The 24,187-nt window shown below is 54.0% G+C and overlaps 1 protein-coding gene and 1 long non-coding RNA gene across 2 annotated transcripts in view; one reads left to right on the plus strand and one right to left on the minus strand.

Moving 5' to 3' along the window:
* Nucleotides 1–8,869: 8,869 nt before the first annotated feature.
* LOC309681392 lies at nt 8,870–12,206 on the minus strand. Its single transcript, XR_014270032.1, has 3 exons — nt 11,968–12,206; nt 11,750–11,839; nt 8,870–8,947 (listed from the first exon to the last, which is right to left on the minus strand). It is a non-coding gene; the product is annotated as an uncharacterized lncRNA (long non-coding RNA).
* A 2,717-nt stretch (nt 12,207–14,923) lies between these two features.
* Nucleotides 14,924–24,187, plus strand: part of STK11 (serine/threonine kinase 11) — a 45,711-nt gene continuing 36,447 nt past the window's right edge. Inside the window, exon 1 of the mRNA XM_082495513.1 lies at nt 14,924–16,541. Within this exon, the coding sequence (XP_082351639.1) occupies nt 16,252–16,541 (290 nt within the window). The 5' untranslated portion in view covers nt 14,924–16,251. The remainder of the gene's footprint in view (nt 16,542–24,187) is intronic.

Below are 24,187 nucleotides of genomic sequence, written 5' to 3' on the forward strand. Positions count from 1 at the left end.
ACCATACGGCGGGGGGGGAGAGAGGGGTGAAAATCAAAGACAGCTTTTTGGAAGAAAAAGTTATCTTTACAAGAAAACATTTACTGTCCCACACAGGTAGACTTAAAGTAAGTCATGCAGGTTTAAATTAGCATGTAACAGACTTAATCGTTACAAGTGCCAGGAAAAAAATAAAAGTTGAAAACCAACACACTCCGAGACAGGTCAGGTTGCAAGGATTGTAGGAGCAGAGGCCAGAACAAGGAACAGAACAAGGAACTGCAGTTGACAAAGTCAGGGCCAAATCTGACTTATTGGGGAAGAGCACAATGGCTATATTTACACTCTACATATCTGCCATGGAAACAGCCATACCATTAGTGAGGAAGTGCCGTGCAGCACGGCCGCGTGAATTCACGTATGGAGACAGACTGTGCAGACGGTGACTGTCACCCCATCGCACGGGAACAAGGTCAGGCCCCAGAGCAAGTGCAGCTAGTAGGGAAAGGAGGCTCACCTCCCCATCATCCACCCACTCCCACCAAACACCAACGGGGCCATTCTTCTTTCTCCCCTGAAAAGGGTCAACACCAGTGTAAAGCACCTTTGCACCAACCAAGGCATGTGCTGCGCCCAGAATCGCACTGCCCATCACTGGGACACTCCTTGGAGCTGTCTGGGCACCTGAGAGAGTCACAGTGGCCTTAATCCTTGCACAGAAATGCAAGCCTAAATAATGAGAGAGGGAAAAAGCTGAATCTGTAGTCCTGTTGCTGGCATCTGCCCCAACGTGCCATTCCCTAAATTTCCAGGGATTAACATTAGGCAATTAAGTGGCACGGCAGCTTTAGCAACAACAGAGACAGAAGAGAGAGGTTCGTTAATCTATCCACTGATAAATTGTCATAAATCTTCAACAGATACCTTTTTGTTTCAAGTCTGCACAATTAAAGTTAATTGCTGATGCTACCTGCAATGCTGACCTCACTTTTCATTCATTCAGCTCACAGTGACTCCAGAACATTATCTCTGTTTCTCCACCAGCAGAGCCGTCAGGTCCCCGCTCCACCGTTCCGAGTTTCGTGTTACTTCCCCACAATGAAGTGGCTGTAAAGCAGACGGCCGTTCCCTCCGCTCGCAGGCTGCTCTCGCTCTAATGGTCTGTCACCAAATTCAAACGTTCTGCTTTGAGTAACAAAATATTGCTCCAACAGGGACCCAGACAGACTCGAAGCAAAGCTTGCTTGTAGGGCAGAGGCAGATTCCATCCATGCCTGCTCTTCCACCTGGGAGAACAGATATGACTATTTCTGGACAGAGCAAAAATGCCTCCCCATACACTGCACACACTTCTGCCAAGAAACACTCAGCACATTTTTGTGTAAATCTACACAGCACCACCCTCACACCACTGTGCACTGAAATATCCAAAGCGTAAACACGCAACCCCCGTAAGGCAGAGCTCGGGCTGAGGCTGTCCAGCAGCTCAGACAACAAATGCACAAAACAGTTCTCAAAAGCAGAGGTTCGAACATCCCCTGCCAGCGGGGCAGAGCCCGCGCAGGGCACCGGGAGCGCCGGAGCTGCTCTCCTTCTCAGGCCTGTCGTGAACATGGTCCTGGAAGAACACAAACCATGGCGAGAGCATGATGGGCGCGGACTGCCAGCTAACAGGGCAGCCACGGCACAGAGCACGGCCGAGGTCCAGCGGCAGCAAAGCGCACCTGGACATAGCTGTAACACAAGCCTGGCAGAAGCACTAACGAAGTCAGCCTCAGAAGCACACCTGCAAGGTAGAAACGCGTTATTACACTATTTAATTAAAGGGACAGAGAAGAGCACAAAGAGCTTCGCTCACTAAGGTCAGAAGCCAAGAAAACACAGGTCCCTGATCCTCTACCTTTTGCTGCATCCCTAGTTTCCATGACACTCAGGCACGAGAGACACTTTGGAAGAAACACTCTCCTTCGGAGCCGAGCAGGTCTCGACGTTCTGTTTCACACGCAGATACTCCAGGTGGAAAAAATACTCCAGGACATCAAAGGCTGCTTCCCCACTGATCATAAGCACATAAACACCATTTCAAACCAGCCAGCCTTCAGGCAGGCTCAACATATAGTTTGTCTCTTGAAAGAGGCACGTATCAGCCCCTTTCATAGCTACGTGTTTGCAGACCTTGATCGTGTTACCAAAAAAGACTGAAGAGTTTTAAGCTAAAAAAATGTTTTGGGAGAATATAAAACTCCTAATTGAGCCTAGAAGGCTTTCCTGAGAGATCCAGGCTCTCACGATTAAAAAATCACAGCGCAGTATTCAGTGACTACACAGTTGGCTCTTTATTACAGTGTCACTATTCAAAAAGCTTTAAACCCGCGTCAGCATTTTTATTATAGACCCTCCATTTCAGGGATCTATAACTTAACCGTTAAAAAGGGCTATTCAGTCAGGAAACACAACTCTCAAACACACCACATGCTCCCTATTTTAAGCAAAAAACTTAAAAAATATTCCTGTCCATCTATACTTTAGTGTTAAAACAACCTGCAATGAAAGTCGCTGTAGCTTTTCAACGAGTGTCCGCTCTGGCAGCCGCAGCCTGTCCCATGTCTGGCACATGACGAAACATGACGCTCAGTCCTGCTGTTTTTGTTCCAGAGTCGGCAGGGATTAGTGGGGGGATCTGCCGGTGGAGAGCACAGCAAGCACAAAACAAAACACCAACACTCAACAGCAAGCAAGCAGGCAGCTAGGGGAGGCACAAATGACTTTCCAGAAGCCTGCTCCTGTTCGAGGATGGGGCTGTAAGACCCTGAAAAAGGTGAAGTATGGGAGGAAACTGCACTTACCAAAACATTAAAAAAAAAAAAAACAACAAACCAACAAACTGGAAATTCTTAAAGGTGTGAGTTCATGCATAAGAAAAGAAAAATCCACACATAGGACTCAGCAAAATCTTTCAGAATTGTTTTGAAAGAATCTAACGAGATCTAATCATTAAAGGAAAAAAAGTTGCAAAATGCACTGCCTGTGCCATCTCCTGTCAAGTTCTGTGGGTTCACCACAACATTTTCCTTTATAAAGCAAAAAGCATGAGTATAATCCCAAGAACAGGGAAAACACTACCCAAGGAAGCAGGTGGGGGAAGCAAACCTTTCCTTTTCAGCTTTCATCAGCCATCCTAGCTACTACATGAAACAACCCCAGATTAAAAAAATGCAACTGTTTAATTAGACAAAGACCCTCTAATGACCATCACAGTTCTGTTAACTTTAGCATTTAATACTGGGCAAGCTGGCAGACAGAATACAGCGATTTCAGGAACTCCAGGATAACGCCAGCTTTGCGCTGCGCCAGCGCCAAGTACTGAGATTTCAGATGGTTTTAGGCTGCTACTTTGGCAATGACTGAAAAAATACTTTAGACAATCCAAGTATTCTTCAAACTGTACTCACACTAGTGTTTGAATGAGACTTCATTAAGTTGAGCTGCTGCAGGTATAAGTCTTATTTTGGGAAAGTGAAGATGCGAACATCAAGCAAACAGGCCTCCATCAAAAAAAGAGCCAGCGGCAGTGATGGGAACAGAATTCAGGCTTCCAAAGCCTCCAGCTGCATCCTAGCTATTAACTCTGCAAAACTTGTACTGCTTTATGCGATGCACAACATTCCCTCAACTCAAGCAAAAGTATTAGTATGTAATTTTCCACTTAAATACATTCCCATCAGCAGCTGCTGTTCAGTTTAGAGGTACCCACACAGGTCAGAGAGAGCTCAACGTTTCAGATGACATGTAGATAATCTGCACAAGACAACGGCACCACAGAGGTACAGGCAATATCTTTCTGCCCACTGAATTTACAACAGTAACAGTGCACAAACCAGGAAAACCCTCACAGGGTTCTGGATCCCAGCAGCGAACCTGCAGAACTTGCCCTTCAAAAGACCAGCTTATTTTAATTGTATATAGAGCATGCTAATTTGAAGTCACAGTTCTTATGCTGATATTTATGGTTACTTTTGAGAATGGAGCACTTTCTTAAACCTTGCATTAGTATTTAATTATGTTAAGACCTGAGTACACGGGTGACCGCTAACAGCACTAGAGTTAAGAGTCTATTAGCATAAGCCCTATTTTTCAGACTTTTAATTGGGCCATTAAGAGCTACACCACAACAGGCAGAAACTTGGCAGTCGAGGCCTTGGCCCACGATGGATTTCTGTCCACGTTTTTACAGCTCTCGATTTAAAAGCCGCTGAACAAGGAGTACAGCAAGACGCGAGTTCGCCGGCTTTTGCCATCTCAGCCTCAGGGAACAGCTCCCTTTGCTGGATTAGACCTCGGACAGAGTTGGAAGAGTCCGGTCTTTGCTGTGAAACCTGGATGCGCACGGGAAGGAGCGGCCCCAGCTCACCATGAACTTGACCCTGCAGCATCTTTCCTTTTTCTACCATGGCAAAACTCAGTACCAGGAACTACCGGACCGGCAAACTAAACAGGACCAGCCCCAAGGGTGGCCCCGAGTTCACAGTCATAGAATCACAGAACGGTTTAGCTGGGAAGGGACCTTAAAGATCATCCAGTTCCAACCCCATGCACTGGGCAGAGACACTTTCCCACTAGACCAGGTTGCTCCAAGCCCCATCCAACCTGATCTGGACTGTTTCCAGGGATCGGACAGCCACAGCTTCTCGGGGCACCCTGCGCCAGGGGCTCACCGCCCCCACAGCCAAGAAGTTCTTCCTCAGATCTCATCTCAATCTCCCCTCTTTCAGTGTCAAACCCTTCCCCCTCATCCCATCACTCCCCTCCCTGACCCAGAGCCCCCCCCAGCTCTCCCGGAGCCCCTTTAGGCACTGGAAGGGGCTCTGAGGTCTCCCCGGAGCCTTCTCTTCTCCAGGCTGACCCCCCCACCTCTCCCCGCCTGTCCTCCCAGCAGAGGGGCTCCAGCCCTCCCAGCATCTCCGTGGTCCTCCTCAGTCACCCTTTCACAGCCATAACACCGGCTCCACCCCACAGACGGGGAACACGGGACGAACCCTCCCGGTGCGGAGGCGCTGGCACTCCCCCGCCCCCCCCCCCGCACACACCGGCTGCTCCCGAAGGCCCCACCGCGGCACCCACCGCCCCCTCACCGGCGACAAGCGGCCCAGCGGCAGGACCCCAGCCCGGCCGTAGGGAGCGGACACACAGGGGTTCTCCTCCCTCTTGAGGGGACCGGGAGCGGTCCTTACCTGCGTCCCGGTAACGGGGGGAGAGGGAGGGGGAGACTCAAGCTCCCGCCCGGCGGCCGCCGCCTCTCCGCACTTCCGGGTTCCGCGCAGCCGCCATCTTGGGGGGACACGGACTTCCGGGCCGGAAGTGGGCGGGGAGGGAAGCGGGGTAATGGCGGCCCCCAGGGCCGGGCCCTCCCTTGCCGGCTCCCAGCGGGGCCTCCGGCCCGCCTCCGGCCCCGCTGGGAGCCGGCAAGGGAGGGCCCGGCCACCCATGGCGTTGTGAAGCGTCTCCGGAGTCCAGCAAAGGTCGCGAACGACACCAAGCCGAAGGACGGGATGACATCCGGAGGGACCTGGCACCTGGGTCGGGGCAACCCCCAGTATCAATATGTGTATATATAAATATATATATGTTGTTTTTTGTTTTTGTTTTTTATTTTTAAGTGGAGCTGTGCCATTTTATCGGAGGGGTCGGTGTGGGTTAGAGCGCGCCTCCCATCAGTAGCTGCGGGGTAGCAGGCAACGTGGTGCGAGTGCTGAATAAAAGCGTGGATTCTCTTATGTCTTCCCCAAAACCTCATTAATAAATTCCCCAGAATCTCATTAATAAATTCCGCTTGTAGGTAATGAACTCTCTGGCCAGTCCGGTTGGATGGAGAGCAGCGCTGAGGAGAAGGACTTGGGGGTGTTGGTGGGTGAGAAGCTCCCCATGAGCCGGCACTGTGCGCTGGAGCCCAGCGAGCCCCCGGCACCCCGGGCTGCATCCCCCGCAGCGTGGCCAGTGGGGCGAGGGGGGGACTGTGCCCCTCTGCTGCGCTCTGCTCTGGGGAGACCCCCCTGCAGTGCTGCCTCCAGTTCTGGGGGTCCCAACACAAGAGAGACACGGAGCTGTTGGAGCGGGGCCAGAGGAGGCCCCGGAGATGCTGGGAGGGCCGGAGCCCCTCTGCTGGGAGGACAGGCTGGGAGAGGTGGGGGGGTCAGCCTGGAGAAGAGAAGGCTCCGGGGAGACCTCAGAGCCCCTTCCAGTGCCTAAAGGGGCTCCAGGAGAGCTGGGGAGGGACTCTGGGTCAGGGAGGGGAGTGATGGGATGAGGGGGAAGGGTTTGACACTGAAAGAGGGGAGATTGAGATGAGATCTGAGGAAGAACTTCTTGGCTGTGGGGGCGGTGAGCCCCTGGCACAGGGTGCCCCGAGAAGCTGTGGCTGCCCCATCCCTGGAGGGGTTCAAGGCCGGGTTGGACGGGGCTGGGAGCAACCTGGGCTGGGGGGGGGGGTGGCCCTGCCCGGGGCAGGGGCGGGACTGGGTGATCTTCAAGGTCCCTTCCAAACCAAACCAGTCTGATTCTATGATTCCTCCATTGTCCAGCCTGCAGAATAGGGGCAATAGCTCTCTGCCTGCAGAGGAAGCGGGAGAGCTGAATAGGGAAACACTTAAATCCTGAGCAGTTTCCCAGGAGTGCCCACTCACTGCCGTCCCACAGGAGTCTCGCTCTAAGAACAAACTGCAAATCAGTTCTGAATCACGGAGACGAAAAATAAACTGCTCTGGCAAATCACCCCGTGCTCCTTGCTTGTTTCTCCCTCCCGCCCATTCTTATACTTTTATTCTTTTTTTTTTTTTTTTTTAATTTCCCGTTGCTTGTGTTGGATCTATGCCGCTTTTAAGTCCCAGGATAAGAACAAAAAACCCAATAGGGTCATATAAAAAAGCCTGCCAGAGAGGTCTATTTTTATGTTGGCATCTCTAACACGGTGGAGGCAGCACGGGTCTCTCGGGTTTGATTTATCCCCAAGAAGGAAAGCGCCGGCAGACCAGAACCGCCACTATCTGCTTGGCCTTTTGAAACGTGGGGCTCTTGCCAAAGGCACCGGCGGGAGGGAAGGGGGGACCTTGACCAGGGGAGTCTGTGACACTGTGGCCAGAGCGGGGACGGGGTGAACTCGCGGATTTGGCACACCAAGAAGCTTTGCTGCCGGCAGCGGCCGTGTGTGGCACACAGGCTCAGCACTCCAGTTTAATCTCCAGCCTCTCTGTTCCGGTATGGGGATGATCCTGCTGATAACAGGGAATGCAGCTGCCTTACGGGAAACCCCCCGGGCTCTGTGCCTGCAGCGAAGCCCCAGACAAGCAGCCACGGCGGGTCATGGGTGCTGGACTAAGGGACATGTGTCATACAATCATCATCATAGAATCACAGAAGGATTTGGGTTGGAAGGGACCTTATAGATCCAGTGCCACCCCCCTGCCCTGGGCAGGGACACCTCCCATCAGCCCAGGTTGCTCCAAGCCCCGTCCAACCCGGCCTTGACCACCTCCAGGCTGGTGCCGCAGAGAGCAGTGTTGCAGCCATCACAGGAGTTGTCTTCAAAGGAGACACGAGAACAAAAGGTTTGGGGTTTCTCACAGCAGCCCTGGAGGAAAGCAGCCCGGGAGCCTCGGGTGTGCGCTTGGCCGGGCACAGACACGCTTGGCTGGTCCTGCTCCCTCTTCCAGGAGCTGAACGCCACGTCCCGGGGAGCTCCAGAGCCAACAGCAGCAAACCCTCAGCCTCCCGGGCTCCCTTGCCTCTCCCACAACCTGCTGCCGTGAGCAGACAACTGCCAGAACCCAAACCCCATCGCAGCCCCCCTCCACGGCCACAGCACGCGCAGCACAGCTGGAACACCCCGAACCGAGACCCTCTGGCGACGTCTCCTCCTGGCCCCAAGGGGACGGTTCCCTTTCTCTCGCTCAGAGCCCAGCACAGCGTTCGTCAAGTTTGGGCTTTTAATCCCATCAACGAGCGCTGCTCTCAGAAGACTTCATTCATTTGCACACACTAATTAATCAAAGCAATTGTGTCATGCCTTCTGAAATACCCTTTCTCCAGAGCTTAACGCCAATAGCTCCAGCTCCGTTCAGTCGCATCCCTGTAATAAATCCCCCCGCTCCGACTCTCGCCGCCCCCAGGGCCGTGGGTGCGCTGGAAGCCGGAGCAGCGTCCCCGCAGGACAGGCAGGACTGTCCTCGTCCCTTCCAGCCATCTCAGCTGAGAGCAGTCACTGGAGTCCAGCGAGCCACGCATTTTCAGGGTCTAAAATCCCCTACAGCTATTTATTTAGTATGATACAAATATGAGTAAGTACAAACTCTGGAAGAACACATGCACTGATCCATCCAGCAATGAAGCAGTCTCCCCCCGTAACCACCAGCGCCTCTGCAGCTGGTGCCACAACCACTGATTTCACATACCACGACCGCCTCCTCCCCCCGTCCCAGCCCAGTTCCCGTTTCAGACACAAACCCAATGGCCCCGGGGGCCACCACCAAGGGACCCCCATAAAGCCAGCGGCCCCCCAGCTCTGCCCCACCAGGGAGGGGACAGGCTGCGAGGTGCTGCCACGCGTCAAGCACAGCATCGTGGAAGATCTGGAGTTGAAGGGGACCCATAAAGATCGTCGAGTCCGACTCCCGGCTCCTCTCGGCGCCGCCTGACACTGGACCGAACATCAGCATGCTCCCGGCGTCCCCAGGGCTGTGGGCTACAGCTCCCAGTTTGTACTGGGAAGGGGCCAACATGGAAGCGATAACGGCTGTGCCGGTGCCTGTCCCACGTAGTCACGACTCCCGTCCGGAGCAGCCGCTGCTGCCACTGGGGAGAGTCCGACAGCAATGAGTAGGAGAGGGACAACGTCCTCGGCCACGGCTGGTGTGCCTCATCCAGCCACTTCATTGGGGAATATTCTGTTGTTTCAATGGCCTCGTTAAATAATTTCCTGTTATAAAATGCAGGGAGTGACGTACTGGTGCCCGGGGAGGATCCCGTTTCTCTGCAGTGAAGTACTTGGCCGTGCCCCACAGAGCCACCCGTGCCCCCCACACTGGCCACCGGCAGCACAAGATGGGCACAGGGAGCCGGTGCCACGGCTGCTCCTGGGCTGACCTCGGCCCACCCTCTCCTGGAGGGGCGCAGGTAAAGCCTCTGCCCTAATTGCCGCCTCTTAATAAAGGAGGGGAGGGTTTGGTTTGCAGCTGCTTCTGCAGGAGCATCCCTGGGGGGGTCTGGTGGGGAAGGGCAGCTCAGGGGGGAGCCGGCCTGGGGAGGGTGCCGTGGGGTGGGGAATGTTTCCTCCTGAGCCTGATGCTGCTGCTCCGGCAGCACAAGGAGACGGCAGCATCTTGGGACATGGGGACACGCACACCCCCCGCACACACTGCAGCTTTTCTCGCCGAACCTGGTGCTGCGGGGACGCGACGGGCTTTTCCCAAACGCTCAAAGCCGCGAGGCTGCAGCACAGCCCCTGCTTGTTGAGAGACATTAGTTGTTTAGCTTAAATAAGTAAGTTTTAATTTACTTAGGGTTATAATACGGTGAGATTTATGCTGTTTGCCTCGCCTTACTTGGCATGAGTAGCTCGATTTGCTGGAGCCTTTAGGCTGCAATAGAGTTAATTTTCTTAGTACTTTTCCCAGCAGCTGGTACAGTCAGTGCTGTGTTTAGTCTTTTAGTATGAGGAAAATGTTGATAACATGCTGATATTTCAGTAGTTTTCCCTAAGTCTGGGACTTTTCAGTCCCCCACATTCTGCCAGCGAGTGCAGGTGCCCAAGAAGTGTAAACCAGAAGATAAGGAGGTGACAACCCTCAGCAGAGACTGTGAACCGAGGAGATAAGAGCAGCCAACGGCCGGCCCGGGCACGGAGAGAGAATCCAACATGGTGTTGGAAGACCCCAGACCAAAAATCACCATTGGACCAAAAGACACATGAGAAGCACGTGGGGGAGGGTGTAGAGAGGACAAGGGTATCGCTGCCCAGGGATTTCTTTGTTCAGGGTCCCTCTCCGGAGGTGCCCGGCCTGGGCTGACCCTGCTGCTGCACCTTTCAATTAAATTACATGGTTTTTGATAAAATCTGATGCCTGAGACTCTGCTGCGGGAAACCCAGGGTCGAACCTGAAGGAGGAGGGAGCGCACCAGAGAGTGAGCGTGTGTGTGTGAGGAGTCAAAGGGGCACCCGTCGGCTCTCGGGGGTCACCTCCTGCGAGGGGACCGTGGTCGAGCAGTGACAGACTCGGGGGTGTGGGGGGGGCTGTGGGGCTCCTTGGATGGGAGTGAGTGCTCGCGCAGCGGCTGCTCCTCCAACACGCTGCAGGCAGCACGGGGCCATGGTCCCACTGCCATCAGCTGCAGCCCCTGGGCAGGGGTGCAGGCAGGGATGCAGGCAGGGATGCAGGCAGGAATGCTCCTGATGTGTGGAGGCTCTGCCTTCCCTGGCATCCCCCTGTGTGGGTGTCCCCCCCCTCCATGGTGGCCCTGCCTGCCCTGCACCTCCCTGCTGGGCAGCTGTGGTGGGCTGGAGAGGAAACCCCCAACGGAGCAGAAGCAATGCTGGTCTGGGGTGGTGGCACTGGGGGCACTGGGGCTGCCCCGTGCCTGCACTGGTGGGATGTGAGGTGGAGAAACGTGATGTGCTGGGGACACGGCTGAGGGTGTGCTGGTGCTTTGGCCCTTGAAGGGGAGGGATGTCCCTGGGAAATGGTCTGCCTGCTCCAGAAAAAGGCCTTCCCCGGGTAGCTGGGTCGCTGGGGGGCACCGGATCCCAGGGAAATGGGGTCAAAGATGGGAGTTTTAGGGCCCCGATCCTGCAGGCTCTGCTCTGGTGCATGCTGCAGAGCAGCTCCCGCAGCCCTGGCCGTGTTGGGGTGAGCCCGGCCGCTGTCGCACACAGCCAGTTCCTGTTTTTTTCCCACAGCCTGGAAATCCCCTGACTTTCCACCGCGGTGAGGAGCAAGGAGCCCTGCACCCAGCTGGCCCCATGCCTCCCCACAGCTTCGGGAAGCGGCGGCCGCAGGGGCAGACCAGCAGCCTCCAGGGAACTGGGCTGCCCCGGTGCCAGGGTCCCATCTGCACTGGTGGTGGGGCTGGACCGTGCAGGGACGGGACCTGCAGTGACCATCCTGGGGTGGGAGAGTCCCACAAAACCATCTCATGTTTGGGCAGACCCGTCCTTGCCCCCCTGGCGAGGGCTCTGGGCTTTGCTCCGTCCCGCAGAGGGGAAAAGGGGACGGTGGTGGCTGTGCACTGTGCAGTGGCCCACATGCAATGAGCATTGTAGGTCTCAGCCCAATTCCCCTTGGCTCCTGAGCAGGCTGATCTCCCACCTGGAGGTGAAGATACTGGTGCAGATGGTTGGGAAACCTGATGCAGCCACAAGCCATCGATGGGGGACAGTGCTGGGGGATCTGAGTGGGCCTGGGGACACCCCAAGGGTGCTGGCGGGATCCTGCAGCGAGCCCCTGGCTTGTCCCGCTCCAGCTGCCCGTTGTTGGAAGGCCGGGCAGGTTTTCACCTCCCGGGAGCCTGTTTTCCTGCCACCCCGGCGGGGCGAGCAGCAGGACTGGCAGCAGGACTGGCAGGGAGCAGAGTGTGGCTGATGCAACGCAGACCCAGAGCTGCCGCCGAAGCGACGGGAGCTGCCTCCCGCCTGGGTTTCTCCACTGTGGACAGTTTCCAATCGATCCTGGCCTCCTGCTGCTGGGAACCTGTCCCTCTCGGGAAGGGGAAGCACAGCACTTACCAGAATTTGGGTGATCGCTTTCCAGCACTCTGGACTCGGTGCCAAGATCGAAGTAAATCACATGTGGCCCGGCGCTATCACGAGGAATGCCTGCGAGGGGGCAGGAGGGAAATGCGGCACTGGCAGGAGCCTGGGGGTGCTCGGCGGGGCAGCCTGTGCCCGTGCACCCCCTCTTCTGCGCTCTGGCGATGCTCAGCAGCCCTCGGGGCCTCCCCTACCTCCTCCTGCCGTCACGGGGCTGGATGCCCTAGACAAACCAGCGACAGAGCTGGGGCATCGCTGTGCTCTGACCCCCGTCCCCGGGGACCCGCTCAGCCTTTGGGGACCCCGGGGTGGAGGGATGTGCTGAGACACTGCTCAGGCCCCCCAAAAATGGGCTTGGGGCTCTGATGCGCCCCGTGAAACCCTTCCTCTTGGGAAACCCTTCTAATGCCCCTACAGGAGGGAAAGCAGCGGTGTGGAGCCCAACCCTTATTGGATGTTGGAGAATCCCCACGGCAGAAGCGTCTCGGCCGTGCAGGGCAGGCGGCTGCGCCAGTGCCCGTGCTGAGAACAGCCCGTCCCCCTCGGGACGTGCCGGGGCCACTGTTTTGGAGGACGCCCTCGCAGCTGTTTGGCCTCATCCACCTCCACCCCCTCCACCAGCTTCCCACGTGTCACCCCCCAGTGCCGGGTGTCCCCGCGCTCAGGGCGAGAAGGAGGCAGTGTTCCTGCTGCCCGAATCCGGAGAGGAGCTTATGGAAACCGTGGACCCCCCAGAACTACAGGGCTGGGGGTTTCTTTCATTGCCCCCTCATTTTTTCCCGCCCCTTCTCCCAGCTCCTGTGCATGGCCACGAGGGCGAGCAGGCAATTTTTTTTTAATAGAGATTCCCACATAACCAAATCCCTTCCAGGAGAAGGGCTTAAAACACCACTTAGCGCAAAATTCAAAATAAAGCAAATCACAGCTCATACAAAGGAGCTGTCGGGGATGTTTTCTCCAATGTTTTCTTCTCTTTTTGTAAGATGCTGACCAAAAGCAAATGGCAACAGCCAGAAACTGTGTCAAACAAGTAACAGAGCCTTTAAAAATCAAACAAGCCCAGGCAGCCGCTGGCTCCCTCGCTGCTCGAGGTCGGTGCAAACCCACCAGCTGCCCTGCCAGGAGGGGGCAGGCCCCGGCTCCCCCTCTCCCATACATACAAACCTTCCTGCCAAAATAAAAGGGGAAAAGAACAAGTTTTACACAGATTTCAGCAGTGTTCGGCTCCTGGAGGGGTGTGTGTGAGAGGAATCTGTGTCCCTGACTTTCAATGCCCTTAAACACACACTGCTGGGAGCACGGGACTGCCGACACCGGCTGGGAGAGCGGCGGGAGAAGCTTTCCAAGGTGGGGAGTGAGTACGGAGCCAGAGACACCGGGCTGGGCCCAGTCTGGCCTTCGGTGCTGGCAGAGAGAGTGAGAAACCTGTGGAAATGAGGGATTTGTGGCCCAAAGAAATTCACATTACGTATCAGGAACAATCTCCCTCAAGAGATGCAGTTCAGCGCTGACATGGGCTGCGCTGGGGTTGGGACGGTTTCTAAAGGCTGGATGGACTCGTGTGGAGGTGACCGCAGTGGAGGCTGCCGCGGGGGGCCCGGAGGGCTCCCGGCAGCGCATTCCAGCCCAGTGTTTCCTGGCTTGGCCGTGCTGGGAGGAGTGTCCCTGCCTGTCCGCTGCCTGTCCTGCCTGCTGGGGAGATAAGCCGTTTGGGCAGGATTACCTGCGACAGCACCGCGTGCCTCCCAGGTGATCCCTGGGTGCTGCTGGTGAAACACAGCAAAAGGCAAATAAATACTTGTGTGATAAGGGTGATGGGGGCAGGAGGGTACGTGAGTGAAGGAAAACCAGAAGTGATGTGGGTCAGTTCCCCGCGATACCCACCGCCCGCAGCCAGAGCAATGTCCCCAGCCATTCTCCAGGCGGGGAAGGGTCAGGACACACCAGGATCAGCTGCTGTTTAGGGATGGTGGGATGGCTTTTCCCCCTCAGCAGAGCCCACGGCCAGAGGTGGCCATCGTGCTGCTAAAGGCGGGCAGTAAGAATTGCCGGTGGGTTTCAGGATCAGCAGGAACACAAACTCTGTGTTTGACCCGATGGAAACACTTTCCCACCCACGTTTTTGATCGGAAACAGGAGACTTCAGTGCCCGCATTGACATCGCACAGTGGAGAGAACACAGATGCCGCCTCCCAGACCAGCACTGGCGTCACTTCAGAGGCCGCTGCTGTGTCCCCTCTGCAGGTTACAGATAAAAACTGCCTTCTGTTTTATTCACCATCCGTTATTTATTACTACCCTGGAGTACAAAAACATGCCTTGGGACTGAACGTCCTCATCAAAACACGGGAGTGTGCTGGACCCGTGGGGAGGAGCGGGGGGGGAGAAGCCAGTGAAGTGCCGTCTAGCGGGGGGAGGACGGGCAGAAGGGGCCTGAGCGGGCAGCGACGGCGGGATGGGTCAGCAACTACCGGGGAGAGGAAGGGTATCCCGCCGCCTGCTCTGGCCAGGCTTGAGCCCACTCCTCACCCTCCCCTCCCCCGCAGGCCCGGGGAGCTGGTGCAGGGCAGACCGGGGAAGCCCCGGGCTCTCCCCGGCCCTAGAGCTGCTGCTGACCAGCCCAAGCGCGGGCAGCGACAGGCCGGGCGGCGACAGGCCCGGCTCGCCCGGCAGGACAGGCCCCGGCAGGCCCCGATCGCAGACGCGGCGGGGACAGGCCCCGCTGCCCGTCTCCATGGCAGCCGGTTCCCCTTCGCCCTCCGCCCCTTGCCCTTTGCCCTCCGTCAGCCCCACCCCTGCATGTGACGGACAGCTCCCGAGGCCTATCACAGCACGCCGCTCCTCGCCAGAGTGGGTGGGCGGGTTGGAAATGCAGCGAACCAACCGGAAGAGAAAGCCGCACCGCCGGCTCCGCCCCCTCGTGGCGGCGGCGCAGCCAATCATCGGGCGAGCGTGCAGGGGCGGGGTCGGCGCCGTGGCCAATGGGCGCGCACGTCGGTCGCCAGGGAGGTGCGGGGCCCGTCGGGGGGGGCAGCGGCGGGAGCGCGGCGGGGCCGGGCGGGGGCGGGAGGTAAACAAAATGGCGGCGGCGTGCGCGCTGCGGCGGGGGTAAAGCGGTGGCGGTGGGGGTAAAGGGGCGGCGGGAGCGGGTACCCGGGCAGGGTCGCGGTGGCAGAGCGGGGGCAGCGGCTGGTGGGGCTCCCCCTGAGGCGAGGGGGGGTGCGGGGAGGGAGCGCGGCGCCGGGACCCGGCCCGGTTCCTGAACCCGGCGGCGGGGAGGGGGGACGAGGCTGCTCCGCCCCCCTCCCCCGACTGGACGGCGGGGCGCGGGGGCCCGGGGCTGAGGGATCGGCCGGAGGTGCCCGCGGGGGAAGGGCCCGTCCCGGGCGGGCTCCCCCAGCCCCGCCGTGGGAGCGGCGAGCCCGGCTGCGGCCGGGGAGGAACGGGGGTCGCCGCCCCCCCGGGGGGCCCCATCCCTCCCGGCTCCATCGGTGGTTCGGTTGCACTTAAAGAGTTTTATCCTCTTTCCGCCCCTTCCCCGCTTTCCCCGGGGGCGGCTCTAGTGCCGGTTGTTTTCCTCCCCGCCCTGACACCCGTGGAAGCGCCAGGAAGGGGGGGGAGCCCGGGCATCCCCTCATCGACCTTCCCTTGTCGGGGAGGGAATGGGGTGTTTGGGGTATTGGGCAGAGAGAATTACTTCCTCCTGCTTGTTCCCGTTTTAAGGTGGGTCGGTAAAGCTGAGGTAGGTTTTGCGTTGTCTGACACCGGCTGACACCTGGACCCGTGTGGTGACACATCATGTGCCAGGCGGAATCCAGGTGGTTGAAGGATGCCCCTGGGAGATCTTGATAGGCACCGAAGGCCTCAAACTTCTGTAGGCGTGAAAAGCGAAGACGTTAGAATTGTTTCTGAAAACTCCTTCAAAGAAACTTGTTTCCAGCTTCCAAACGGCTGAAAAAAGCCCCGTCTGCGCTCATAGTGGGGCGGTGGGGACAGTGGGGCAGAGACGCTTCCCCTGCCATCCTGTTCGGAGTTGGTGACTATGATCTGCTAGGAATGGAAAGTCACGAAAGAGACTCCGCAGTTGACTGTTTTTGTGTGGTGGCCTAACGTCCCAGAGGATGACCTAGCACTTAAGAATCAAACTGGGCCAAGTTAAAGGCCACCTTGACTTGAAAGAACCCTAGCAGTGGGACCAGGTCGGAAGCAAAGCAAGTCCCAAACTGAGTGTATCTGGTCAGAGATATATATTCTTTTTAAAAGACATTGTGTTACTGGAGCCAGGCCTGGATCTTTCAGCATCCAATTGAGCTGGAAGCAGCTCATAGGTTTGTTTTGGTTTTGTTTTTTTTAATTCATGTTTGTACAATCTTCTGGATATTTTTTTTCAAGAAGGAGTAAAAGGGAGTGTTGGAAACTAACAAACAGGATTAAAACCTGAGCGCTTAAGGAAAACAGGTTAAGGAACTTAATCCAGGATGGATATGCAGGAGCCGCAGCAGCTGGGCATGTTTGCAGAGAGTGAGCTGATGTCTGTGGGGATGGACACTTTCATCCATCGCATCGACTCTACCGAGGTCATCTACCAGCCACGGCGGAAAAGGGCCAAGCTCATTGGCAAATACCTGATGGGAGACTTACTTGGAGAAGGGTCTTACGGCAAAGTCAAGGAGATGTTGGACTCTGAAACCCTCTGCAGGAGAGCTGTGAAAATACTGAAGAAGAAGAAGCTACGCAGAATTCCCAATGGGGAGGCAAATGTGAAAAAGTGAGTAGCTGTTTCCGGTAGTTGGGAACTGAGAGGTTAAACTTTGTCATTGTTTTCCAGCTGAAGTTCTGTATCATTTTAAGTAACAACATGGCTTTCTGCTGTGGAAGTGCTTCCTAAACCATAGACATTTAGGAATGTCGCTGCCATTGAACTGCAGCCAGCACTCTTGTTGAGGTTGGGAACGGGGAAGGGAGCTGGCTCTCGAGGGCCTGGGAGGCAGGTCCCTCCGTCTGAACAGACAGCCTGTAGCACATGCCACTTCTTAAAATAGTATTGCTTAAAGAATAAAATAGTATTTCTTAAAGAAATTCCTCTTTAAGGTTTCACCTTGATGAGGTAAACTGGTGCTGTCAGCTGGGAAAGGTGGGAGGCAGCGTAGCAGAGTGCAGAAACACACAGGGGTGTGTGGCTCTTGAGCTCTTTGGGATGGCGATTTCTGCTCCCACCCGTGGAGTAGGTGCCTGGAACCTGATCCAATGGATTGTGCACCCAGCAAGTATAGGAACTCTTGGGGTTTATTCTTGGTTTCACTTCTGACTAATGAGTTTGGGAAGTAATGCAAGGCTCTTCTCATTTGATTTGTGCAGCTGTAAAATGGGGACAAGGGTTGTCAACCTTTTTTATTTCAGTGACTCAAGATGTGCGCTTGGAAGCTTTCGAAGCGCCAGTTATATACTGATTAGTCAGGGCACAAGTAACTAATTAAAATTAACTGTGGGAGAAGCCTGGTGTGAGGCTTCGTGTGTAGGGCTGGGTGTATGAAACTTTCCCTTTTCTTGGGGCCGGGCTCTGCTCGCGGGGACCTCACGGCCAGCTGTGTTTTCTGCAGCGAGCAGTTTGTCACAGCCCTGCCAGATAGTTGTTTATCTGCAGTGGAGGGGAGCCTTCTGCCTCCAAAACAAACTATTTGCAAGGGTTTATCTCGTAGTGGGAGGGAGAACTTGTGAGATGTTTAGAAGGCTCTGGTATTGCGTCTTTAGCTGTGGCGTGCTGAGCGTAGAGCCCTGACCCAGCAGAGTCTTGTTTCTGTTTCTCAGTTTGGTTTGAGTTTCCGAGCTCAGCTGCGAGATATTTCACATCCTGTACTGGGACTTGTGTCAGTGAGCTGTTTAAGTTTGCCTTCTAACCTTCAGTGAGGGACTTAGCTACGGAAGAGTCACAAATCCTAATGCCGGGACCTCCCTTTCTCTCTTTTACTGGCTCGAGTTCAGAATCGGAGTAAGCGCTTGGTTAATATGTAATAAAATGTTTCTTGTTTTTCTGGTAAAGGTATGAATGTCCCTTTCCACCCTTGCCCCTCCTTCAGTTACATCAAGAGCTCCTATTTAAGGAGGAGGAGATTGTTTCCTCCTTAGTGAAAATTTAAATTTCCCCCCCTCTTAGTGAAAAAGGACTTGCGAGATACGGAGTTTCCCTGTATTGGAGCCACGGTAATGGTCCTGTGCCCTGAAATGAACTCTGTGGAAGTTTTATTCATGCACAGATCCTGTCTGTGAATGTCTTGTTTGGTTTCATTAAGGTTAGTTATTAAAGCCGACTGGCCAAGCACTGCTCTGTTTTGCTGTGGATGTTTTTCTGGCTCAGCCGCACCTGCTTCAAAACACCCAGGCAGATTTTAGATGTTGTCTTGTAACCAGGGTTTACTTTAGTTCAAGTTCCTATTTTTGTCACCTTGTCCTTTCCTCTTTGTCCCCCTAGTCGTTTGCTTTATCTGCTTCTTCAGTGGTGAATTCTTTTAAGGCAAAATGTCATATTTTTGTGGTACACATGGAAATCTGACCAAATCAAAACCCTTCGGCACTACTGCGACAGGCAGCGAAAGCTGTCTCCTCTCTGAATAAACCTGTTGTGGTCAGATACGCCATCAAACCTGTATGGTTTGACTGGCCAGTATGGATGTGGGGGGAGTAAACTGCTGCTGTATTTCCAGCTAGCACTGGAAACTACTCTGCTAACGTTTGTTTTTTGGTTGTTTTTCTTTTTTTCATGTCACACTGCTTGGCCAGACTCCATTAAAATTTCACTTTCTACAACTGTATTTGAGCAGCTTTGCCAAGTGGTTTATACGCAGCAAACTACTCGCATGTAATAGAACAGTGGAAAATCAGGTTGTGGACTGGATCGCACCGTTAGGTTATACTTATACTTCTTGAAAGCTACAAGTAAGTGGAGCAATGAGTAAATATGTAATTCCTGTGTCAGTGAGGTCTGCTTCCTGTCCCGCTTGCATCCTTATCTGTACAAGGATGTCTGTAGCTCAGCACACGTGAGAGATGATTGCGATTAGTTGTCTAATCTTTGTAAACATCCCAACTTCAGTTGGTGCCCTTTGAGATTAAAAATCTCTTCATCTGCCACCAGAACCAGACCACCGCTTGGTGCTCCCTCCCCCTGCCGGTGCCCCCCGCGGTGGGTGCAAGCAGGAGGCTCTGCCAAAGTGTTTGCTTTCGTGGCAGGTGAAATGGTCAGGAGGGAGAGTCTTCCGAATGCCTGGTGGATTGTTTTCTCTGCTGTAGAATCGCTGCATAATGCCTTAACTATTAGTCTGCTCTCTGGGAGTTAGTTTCTTCGCTTAGTGCTGCAGACGCGTTGAAAGTGCACTGGCAGAGGGTCTGGGCCGTGAGGGCGTGTGTTCAGGCTGGTTCAGAAGTGCTTATCTCTCGGAAGTGCCCGTTTGCTATTTCAGTCTCAAAATACCTTCTTGTACGGTTTTCTCTTAACTGCAAAGGCAGTGCCTGTTCCTGCTGAATGATGGAATTCCTGCTGGAACGATCTCCAGCATTTCTTACCATACAGGAAAAAGCTACATACGTGCCTTGGTTTGTTTGACAGAGATGTAATTGCATTATTACAACGGGCTTGTGCCTCTGCCATTATCACAGGGTGCCTCGGTGTTGCTGCTGCGGTGGTGAAGATGAAACTTACATTGATAGCGTGTCATCAAAGAAATTCCCTAGAAAACAGTTCCTAGACTGTTGGCCCTTGGGTAATTACGTGAACGAGTAATTTAGAGGAGTAACGGCAGCAAGGGAGAGCACAGTGACGCTGAGCCACAGGGGATCGTGCCAGTCTGTGCTGTGCTTGGGGACCCTGCATCCCTGGGGCTGGAGTTACAGCTCGGGGAGCTCTGGCTGTTAATGCCATTTTTGTTACTCCTAACTCATGTTTGAGGCTGCAGCATCGTCCTGCCGGTGCGGGCTGGCTGCTCCAGCCCCATCTCTCGGTGCAGTAACAGAGTTCTGGGGACCTACAAATTGTGACTGAAGTATGTTTGAGGCCTATATAAAATGGAGTGATTCTTCTCTACCCTAAAATACCCCTGTTCTGCCCCCGAAAAGTGAGCCCTTAAGGGATCTGTGAATCCTGGTGAGGATGTTGAGGGTTTAAACTTGTGAGACACACATTTCCCTAAATCAGTCTAGGGAATCTTCACTTCTCTTCAGTCACCTCAGAGGATGGTTGGGGTGCCTTATTTGGTGGCTTATAATGCTATGGCTAATTACTGCTGCCAGTTAATACAAAAAAAAAAGTTTAATAGGATTGCCAAAAAGATGAAAGAAAATTTGGAAGACTATTTGTCTCTAGCAGCACAAGTTTAATAAGACTGTGTGCTAATAGCCTCACATTTTAATTAAGTGTTTGGGACTTTCTGTGTATCCCAAGTGTCTTGTACTGTACTTACCGTGCTCGGTGATTACTTAGATTTGAATATATGCTCATTAGAATTCCTCGGGGGTTTAAAATGTGTAGGAGGCCTGTCCTTTGGCAGTTTGCTCCTTGGGTCTGCAAATGAAGGGTCTTGCCCCTCAGACCATGGAGGGCTCTGCTGAGGGACGGGCTTTTTGGGAGCCGCAGAGGCGTGTGCTGTAGGCGAAGATGGGCGAAGGCTGACTCACCCCATTTCCTGTCCCTCCTCTCTAAAAAGGTCTGCCGCACGTAGCCGGGTGGCTCCGTTCCTTTCTTTGCTAAGCCGGGTATTTGCTTGGGTTCAGTGGTGAAATGTTAGGAAGTCTTACTCCGTAGAAGAGCACGGGGAGCTGTGCTGGATGTAGGGCTTGTAATGTCAGCCGTCCCGGCTGGGAGCGGTGCGGCTGGAGGCCTGGGGCCAGTAAGGAGGGAAAGCAACACTGCGGTCTCCACCTCCCTCAACAGCCCCTTGGGCTCACGCGGGGAGTGCTGGGCTCGGGGCCCGCCTGGTGCTGTCGGCTTCTGCGGGGTTCGGGTCACTGTTGGGTGACAGAGAGTACACTCTGATCTGCGGCATTTAATGCCTCGGGGGCTTCTGGGCGCACGAAAGCGGTGTGGTGACCACTGCGGGTGTTTCTGAGTCTTGGGTGTGTTGTGTCCTTGGGGGAGGGAGAGGCAGCGGGAATGTGGTGGAGATGCTGTAATGCTCACAACATAATTTGGGGTAATGGCTGGAGAAGAAGCGTTTGGATACTAAAACTTGAAAGATGTAGATCAGCACTGGATTCATCAACACGTAACGACGTCCACCCCTCCCCACGGCAGATGGGCGTTCAGGTGGGCAGAGCTTAGTCTGGAGAAGGAAATAGTGAAGTGCTCTGCCCAGTCTCTTATCAGAAATACCACTCGAGCTCCTGAGATCGAAGAGGTGCAGCTTCTCATGTGGATGGAAATGGCAAGTTGCATCCTTGCAAGTGAAGGGCTGTATTTTAGGTGAAATAAACAGAAAAAAAGCTGTTCACAAGTAGACCTTAAATAAGTTAATCTGCTTTGTGGCATGTCGGGGATACTAACGTGTAATTAAAATTTGCTTTGGCTATACAGGATTACAAAATCAATCTAAATAAATACATAATGTAGTTGTTCGGTTGTGTAAAGACCAAATGAACGATTCTTGAGTCCTTTGTAGCAATTAGCAAGAATGGTGTCAGTGGATGTACGGTACGTGCCAGAACTGGCATATGGAGCTGTTCTCTGTGCACGTCTCCCAGCCCTTCGCTGTGGCACCAGTGCTGCGGTGGAGGTGTGCCAGTTCCTTGTGCCTGGCTCCTCGGCACCACGTGCTGCACGGAGAGAGCGTGAGATGGGCCACGGTTGCGTGCTGGGGAGGAAAGCAGTGGGTGAGGGTAAGGCTGAAGGCTCTCGCTGCAGACCTGCTGCCAACCCTCCTTTCTGACATATGACCGGACCTGGTAGGTGATATGGAACAGACTCGCCACCACGTGTCTCCAGTAAAATCCTAAAAGCTCAGACCTGTGGAGGAACCTTGTGAACCAAAGGAAGGGAATGAATCTTCTGGCTGTAGTGCCGTTTTTCATTTGAGCAAGAATGGCTTTGATGGAACTGAGGCGTGAAAAGAACTGTAGAAAGAATGCTAAATGTTATGGTGAAGGTGTGCTCTTACTGGGGTGGTCCAGGGAAGAATGTCGTCTTTCCAGGCTGCCCTTGGCATCTCCCAAAGTTGTGTAGCACACGGGACAAGTAGGCAGCTTTGCTGTGTGTGGCTCTGAGCAATGCCACCACCCTGTTGAGTGCCAAAGCAAGCTACCCTCCAAGGGCTGAGTCGAAATCTGTCCGGATGAGCTTAATGGGTCTGACAGAGCCACACAGAGAATTTCCAGTTAAAAGATCTCTTCTCTTTTCTTCTTCCCAAGCTGGTTATGCTTTGAAGTAGGCCCCAAACTCTGACAGCCTGTCTTGTCACACACTTGAGGGCTTTCTAGTCTGGAAAAGTAGAAGCAGAATGCTGTAGTGGAGACTATTCTGGCCACGTAATTGTGGTGGCCGGTAGGAGGGGGGTGGAAGCTGTTCCCACGTGGCAGGGAGCACAGCCTGGCCCCCTCGCTGGGGCGCCGCCTTTCCCGCTGCGCTGGGGAGAGGTCCCATCACAAAGGCAACTGTTGTGGTTTAGATTTCATGTTAAATTTCAGCGCTAGTGAGGAAAGGAGGCAAAGTTGCAGCAACTCGGGAGGTATCCTGAAAATCTGAGCAGGTTCACCAGGCAGGCGAGGGAAGGGCGGGAAGCACCGTGCCTTGGTGGAGAGGAGGGACAGCAAACCGTAGGCATGCCAACCTCCCCGTCCCAGTGCTGCCAGTCGAAACACTATTGTGCAGGCAAACTGCAAAGCGAGCAGTGGGTTAGGGTGGCTTTTATGGTGTGAATTTGTGTGTGTGGGGGGGGGGGTAAGTAAATTTAGGCACCTTCTGACGAGGTGAGCACCTACGTTCAGTTACTTGGTGAAGTTTGAAAACTGAAATGGCATCGGAGGTGACTGTGGCCTGGCTGTCTCTGTTCCTCGGGCGTTCTAGAATGCGAGAGCGGCTAAAAATAGGAGTCATCGTTCCTCTGGGAAATGGGCTGCTTGGCCTCTGCCCCAGAGGTGGGTGCACTTCACTGGCATTTTAGATTGGTTCACAAAGTCCTGCTGGAAAAACAAAATCACTACAGAAATATGAAATATTTATTAGTCCGTTAACGGTGGAAGGAATTAGTATTTGTGCTTTCAAGCCTTATTACAGGGAATGAACTGTTGGGATCAGGACTTTAAATGTGTTCCTAATATTGGAAGCTTTCTTTGCCTTCACAGCAAAGTAGTCTTATTTAAATAAGTATGTGTTCACTCCCTCTCTTGCCGGCTTGGTCTGAGCACTCAGCCCGTCTCTCTTCATTATGCAGAAACTTCTTAGACCCACACTAATGCTGGCTGCAGTTTCTATGCTAATTTAATCCACTTCAGCCTTTTGGTCATTACTATAATTAGAGCGGCTGCATCCCTTTGCAAATCTGTCTGCCATTTAAACTAAACAGTCTTCAGAGCTTTGCCTGGTTATCCCAGGTTTCTGTTTAGCCATTGTAATTTTTTTTTAAAGCCATATATGATAAAGGGAGAGTGCCTGGCCTGAAATTGGGTAGTGAAGTAATACTACTGGTCTGGGATCCTTAAAAGGTCGTTAAAAACCTGCTTGCATGCCTGCATCTTGTGAGCCTTTGGAAGGAGCAGTTACTGGTTTGTTAATCAGATGTGATGCATCAACAAGCCTTTGTACTGGCCACAGCTCGTTATTAGAGGCTGGCTAATTGTGCAGGCAAGGGGTGAGTGGCTTTCTGAGCGCGGGTGTCATGTGTTTGGGCAGAGGCTTTTGCTTCTGAAGCTGTGCTCCGAATTTCTTGTAGTGCTGCTTTCAAGAGTCCTAACTCCTGGGATGTAACCATGCTTCTTAAAGCAGCTTGCCAAACGGCAAGAGAAAGAAGCTGCAGAGAAGAGTTTACGTACAGTTTAGCACCAGCCCAGAGTGGAGCAGCAGCAGAGCCAAGAGCAGGAGCTGCGCTTCCAGACACTGACAGAACCACCCGGACCTGACTGTCCTGATCCTCCTGTTTCTCCTCTTCACAGCTGGCATCCACTGGGATTTTGCAGTTTAATGCAAAAGATACTAAAGTGTGGTTTGGGGCACAGTACAAAATCCCAAGAGACAGAGATCAAAACAGCTGAGATGAGATGACATACGAGGGGCCATTTTCATAGCCAAGGGAAGATGTCTCCTCACTCAGTTTTACATTGTTCTCCGCAAGCAGAGGATTCAGTTCAGATCTCTGAACCGTTCAGTCAAGTTAAGTTAGGACTAAAGTTTGGAAGAAGTTCAGTAGTTAGCTGGAACTCCTGCTTTCAGCTCGT

This window comes from Vanellus vanellus, assembly GCF_965231255.1.
Source record: "Vanellus vanellus genome assembly, chromosome: 25".
Taxonomy (NCBI): Eukaryota; Metazoa; Chordata; class Aves; order Charadriiformes; family Charadriidae; genus Vanellus; species Vanellus vanellus.